The 6,119-nt window shown below is 42.4% G+C and overlaps 1 protein-coding gene across 1 annotated transcript; it reads right to left on the bottom strand.

The window, feature by feature from the left end:
- Positions 1-1,897: 1,897 nt before the first annotated feature.
- LOC136711104 (kinesin-like protein klp-3) lies at positions 1,898-4,929 on the bottom strand. Its single transcript, XM_066687104.1, has 7 exons — positions 4,279-4,929; positions 3,820-3,962; positions 3,467-3,527; positions 2,820-3,028; positions 2,494-2,680; positions 2,255-2,350; positions 1,898-2,157 (listed from the first exon to the last, which is right to left on the bottom strand). Exons 1-7 carry the CDS (start codon positions 4,927-4,929, stop codon positions 2,017-2,019), a joined length of 1,488 nt encoding a protein of 495 aa, XP_066543201.1. The 3' UTR covers positions 1,898-2,016.
- Positions 4,930-6,119: the final 1,190 nt, after the last annotated feature.

Genomic DNA, 6,119 nt, shown 5'->3' with positions numbered 1-6,119 from the left:
TAGAAATGTTGGCCCATATTGATAGGATAGCATCTTGCAGTTGATGGAGATTTGTGGGATGCACATCCAGGGCACGAAGCTCCCGTTCCACCACATCCCAAAGATGCTCTATTGGGTTGAGATCTGGTGACTGTGGGGGCCAGTTTAGTACAGTGAACTCATTGTCATGTTCAAGAAACCAATTTGAAATGATTCGACCTTGGTGACATGGTGCATTATCCTGCTGGAAGTAGCCATCAGAGGATGGGTACATGGTGGTCATAAAGGGATGGACATGGTCAGAAACCATGCTCAGGTAGGCCGTGGCATTTAAACGATGCCCAATTGGCACTAAGGGGCCTAAAGTGTGCCAAGAAAACATCCCCCACACCATTACACCACCACCACCAGCCTGCACAGTGGTAACAAGGCATGATGGATCCATGTTCTCATTCTGTTTACGCCAAATTCTGACTCTACCATCTGAATGTCTCAACAGAAATCGAGACTCATCAGACCAGGCAACATTTTTCCAGTCTTCAACTGTCCAATTTTGGTGAGCTTGTGCAAATTGTAGCCTCTTTTTCCTATTTGTAGTGGAGATGAGTGGTACCCGGTGGGGTCTTCTGCTGTTGTAGCCCATCCGCCTCAAGGTTGTACGTGTTGTGGCTTCACAAATGCTTTGCTGCATACCTCGGTTGTAACGAGTGGTTATTTCAGTCAAAGTTGCTCTTCTATCAGCTTGAATCAGTCGGCCCATTCTCCTCTGACCTCTAGCATCAACAAGGCATTTTCGCCCACAGGACTGCCGCATACTGGATGTTTTTCCCTTTTCACACCATTCTTTGTAAACCCTAGAAATGGTTGTGCGTGAAAATCCCAGTAACTGAGCAGATTGTGAAATACTCAGACCGGCCCATCTGGCACCAACAACCATGCCACGCTCAAAATTACTTAAATCACCTTTCTTTCCCATTCAGACATTCAGTTTGGAGTTCAGGAGATTGTCTTGACCAGGACCACACCCCTAAATGCATTGAAGCAACTGCCATGTGATTGGTTGGTTAGATAATTGCATTAATGAGAAATTGAACAGGTGTTCCTAATAATCCTTTAGGTGAGTGTATAAGTAGGTTAATTTTGTTGGATCTTCTCTTAGCTCTAGAGTCGGGCACCATATCATAGCTCAGGGGCTGTAAAAATAGCTCCTGGAGGAATTACAATACTTATAGAAGTATTGATGAAGTGATAGATAAGATGCATAATATATACATAAACTAATGCAGATGTTATGAAAATGTTGTTTCAGACCACAGTCGAGAATCAGCAGAAGAGTCTAACATGTCTGCAACAGGGATATCATGGTTTTAAGTTATTTTTATTTTCTTTGCAATCGAAACATTTCTGCCAATGAAAAAATAAAAAAATAAACATTCCCATAGGTTCTTATTAAGTCGAAGCCATCAGAAATCATAAGTGCTTAAGCCGTCTATATTCAGTGCTCTCAGCTGATCAATATGAGCTTCCTTATGATCCTGGAGATCATAGCGCACAATGGGAGCACAACTTGGGTCTGAATTATTTGTACACTTTCCCTCCCTGCTGCAGAAGAAAAAAATATCTAAATCTCTTCTGATATTTGAGCTGGATGGTCTGGTTTGATCTGGTCTCTGCATTAGGGTATACGATCCTAAAGTGCTTCAGCTGGGGGGGGGGACCCTGAAAGAGTGTTATGAAGCAGAATACAAACGGAATTCATTTATCTGAACAGTTACATACAAAATCATAAGCAGGTTGTCAAATAGATGATCAAATACTTTCATTTTTAATTCCAAACACAAGACAATCAAACACAGTACTGTTTTGATACACTTCAGTGAACACAAAGAACACCTTCAGTTCATATTTAAACCTCTGAACACATTGAGAAATCCTTACGAAACCTATTCTGTTAACAATATATATAAAGTTTTATATAGGGAGAATTAATTTGCAAAAACTATGTCTATGTGTATTAACCATTAGGAGCTATGCATGTCATTGTGTGTCACGCCCAGGACTTGTATGTTGTGTAGCTCTACCCAGTTCCACCTGCCGAATTGAGGAACCAAACTGAAGTGTGCTGAGAGTCTCCGCCAAGTTGTTCATGTCCGGACTGACGTTCAGAAACACACAGGCCTTTATAATCACACAAATGAAGTAAGTCAATGAAAGCGTCCACTGGATAATGGTGATGATAACTCAAGCTGATGTAATAAAGGAAAAGAAGCGGTACCTTGGCATCTCCACTGAGCGAAGGCTGAAGCAGGCGTGTGAGCTTCGAGTTCCTGAAGGGCACGTGTAGCGCGTTGCACTTCAAAGCGCTGAAAACCTGATGAGAGGACAAAGACGTGTATTGTGTTAAAACCAGCCACACGCATGTATTGAACATATGATGGAAACTAAAGCCACAGTAGATATGTTCCGTTCGTATCGCCAGCCTCAGCTCAAGCCCTGTCGGGTGCTGTGGCTCACCTGCCCCAGAGACGTGAGGGATTTGTTTATGGCCGCTGCTTCCACCAGCCTCTGCCCCGTCGCCTCGGTCTTGGAGATGCGCTCTGACCCGGCCAAGTCACACAGCATGAGCGAGCCATGGGACGTGACGCCGGACGCGCTGTCTGTGCCGTCCACGTGGAGGGTCACGATGAGGTGAGAGCGCGAGCTGAGCAGCGGGATGAAAGATCAGTTACAGGGCAGTGCATGGTGAGAATAAGTAAAGCACTGAGTTAAGAAATGCAGCCTGAATGTCCATAGATCACAAGTTTAACTCGTAAGAATCAAAACCGCACATGTCCTGATACCTCTCAATGTTAATTTTGGTCGAAGCTGTGGTTCTGTTTTGTTCTCCAAGCTCCACGATGTTCAGTATGTCGTCTTCGGTGTTCACTTCGATCTGCGTCAAGCCATGGACTGTGACGGCTTTGCCCCGAGTCTGAATCTCCAGCTGACTGGTTTGATTTAGGGCTAAGAGGTCATTAAGGCTTTCGTTGTAAATCTCTAACATGGAGATCTGAAAAGAAAAAAATAGGCAATAAAGTTTGTGTAAAGGGATCATTTGAGGACAAGGTTACTGATTCTGTTCATAATTATTATTTTCATGGCAGACGCACATTAATTACCACCCTTCATGCCCAGCAGACTCAAACCCATCTGTCTGAGCCGTCTTGCTATAATTACAAAAAATGGAAAGGGTGAAAATAAAAAATAATTAATGTCTGGTATTATACTCTTCCAATCCGGTTACGGTTGGACTTTATTTTGATTGCAGTGTCGCTACTCTAGATATATATTTCTCATAATTCAGCAGCAGAAAACTGTTTTTGGTGCCTCGTAATGAAAAAATAAATACTCCCGAATCTCTCATGTTTCTCTGGAAGGTGTTTTACATTAACTCTCTTCCAAGGTACTAATTTCCTGTAAGCTGACATGGCTCATTATTCAAACATACCTTGAGTACATACGTGATCGTTTCTCTCTGTTTACAGATATGTAAAAGCTCCCTGATTGACCTGCACGTATAAAGATAAATGAACAGCCATTGGTCTATTGATGGGATCTCGCAAAACCTGTTACTCTGTTATAGCACCCTATTGACCTGGGCAGTCTCTTGCTGCACTAGCAGGTAGTAAGAGATCTTTTGTGCACAACTAATAAAAGAGCATGACCTTTGTGGTTTAAGATGGGTTATTTTCAATATTTCTTATTAGTGCAGAATAAAGTTGTATTTTGACTTCACTAATGACTTGCATCCCCTTTTCAGTTACCTGCTACCCTATTTAATACTGTTTCATTTTTAATGACCTGATGTTCACTCCTGGATTTCCTTTGGGACCCATCATCGTGTATGTCTTCCCAGAGCCTGTCTGCCCGTACGCCAGTATACAGACGTTATATCCATCCACACAGGAGGTGATGATCGCACGGGCTTCGTTAAACACTTCTTCCTGTAAAGAAAATCAAGGTGTTCAATTTAAATGAGTTGAAGCATGGTAATACACAAGTTCTATGTTTGATCACTCTCCACAGATTTCGCAATCCAATCAAAGCTTGAAGCAAACAGATGCTGTTAAATTTTAGTATTAGTGTTCATTTAGATTTTTGGTCAAAAGCAACAGTTCTGTTGAGTCACAGAATACCAATTTAAAACCTTAACACTGGTACTGTACCACTTTTAGATACATCTACACTGGCACATGGTGTCTTTCAGTAACAGTTATATGATGACAGACATGGTCAGAGCCTTGTGCAGAGATTCTCTACCTGCGTAGCACTGGAAGGATACACTTTGTCAAAGAAGAACGTCTTTTTTGATCCCTTTTGGTTTACAATAACTTCTTCATCAGAAGGGACATCCAGGCAGGTGTCGGCCGCCGAGTCACCCCTGCAGCGACAGAACACCCGGATATTTCCGCACAGCTCCTGCAGCTTATTGTAGAGCGCCTTCCTCTCCATGGCTTCCCTCCGGTACAGAGAGCGGAGCTCCTCGAAGTCAGTGGTGGAATTCTGCTGGGCCTCTTTCATACGAAGTGCCGCCTTCAACAGCTGCTCCATTTGGTGCCCCATTTCGGAGAACATGTGCTTCACCGTGGATCTCAGGCTCTTGTTGGCGATGTTTAAGTCTCTGATCAGCGTGCCGACCTGCAGCAGCTGGCTGGAGTTGACAGATGGTTTGGGAGCCAAGTCCGCATCAGGGCCGGTGGGTCTTGTGGCCAGCAGTGCTCTGATCTTCTCACTGGCTTCCTCCTTGTCTGCCTCCAGCTCGGCCACTCTACCATATAAGGGCTGCAAGTCCTCTGACAGGTACCTATACTCTTCGGACAGATAGTTATTCTTCTGGACCAAGTCATCCATCTCCTTTTCTTTGTCTTGCAGTTTCTGCTCAAGATCTTCAATAATTCTGTCCTTTTCCATATAACTCCTTTTAATAAACAATAACAATGTCACTTTCTAGTTATTTTAAATATACTATTCATTTTTATTGTTTTTTTGTATTTTGTGACATGAAGGAACATGTTAAGAGTATGCACACTGGACTGGCAAAACATCACAAAATACATTTGTACTTTACAATGATGTGCCCCGGTTTTTCTTAGGTGTCTGTTTATTCAAAGCTATATTTCATAACAAGTGATGGCCTGTTGTGATTAGTCATTTTGAGGGAAATATATGGATGTTTGATTTAAAAAACTAACAATGCTTTCATCTTTTCTGTAGGACTTCTCCACTGGATACTAAATCTTCACGGTGTTCTTGATCAATATTTTAAATAAAATCCATTTTATTATTTTTTTCGCCTTTGTTCACAAATATACTGAATTCAATACATTTCATTATTCAAGGAGGACGGCTTATTTTGTCACACTGGCTTACCGAAAAGAATTAGCATCTGTGGAATTGACCCCTTCTGGTGGCTGCAGAAGAATGTCTCCAAAGGTGGAAAGATAAACAAAAATGACTTCGTCTGAATCATAGTTGCACTGTCTGAGGGCTCCCACGATCTCCTTCTCATCCACCAGGCCTGGCAGGACTCCCTCGGAATCACGGGAAAAAACAGAATTGTAAAGTAAATGAAATACAAATGAGAAAATAATAATTTGCATAATTCTTTGTATGCAGAATATGGTGCAACTTTTACTCTTTACAGTCATTTCTGTTGTTTTCCTCTGTTCCATTCATTGGTTACTTACCTAACCTTGTGATCAGGTAATGCAGCACAAAACCCAGGTCAGAGAAATGTAAGAGTGTGTGTTTTTACCATTACTCGCTCGACCCGTTCTCTGACGAAGTCTAAGTTCATCTCCCACTGCAGCGGCAAGAGCAGCCACGTTCCGGACGAAGCATCGAAGTATCTGCAGACGTTGGCTCTTTCCTTAAAGAATCAATGATGATTTATTGTTTATTTGTTTAATACCCTAAGACTTTGAGAAAGGAAATCCACATTGAAATGCAATTACCTCCAACATGTATGTCATGACCATTCCTTTTCCTGGGATGTAAAGCCCACCGGCACGGCCATCTTCCAGGACATTTGGCTCAGTATTTACAAGATGACAGCCACTTGGGGGGGCTTGGCAGTGGTTGGATACCAGCTAGATACCATA

The sequence above is a fragment of the Amia ocellicauda genome, chromosome 15 (assembly GCF_036373705.1).
Source record: "Amia ocellicauda isolate fAmiCal2 chromosome 15, fAmiCal2.hap1, whole genome shotgun sequence".
In the NCBI taxonomy this organism is placed as follows: domain Eukaryota; kingdom Metazoa; phylum Chordata; class Actinopteri; order Amiiformes; family Amiidae; genus Amia; species Amia ocellicauda.
Note: the sequence above shows the minus strand (reverse complement) of the source record. Positions and strands in the feature narration are given on the sequence as shown.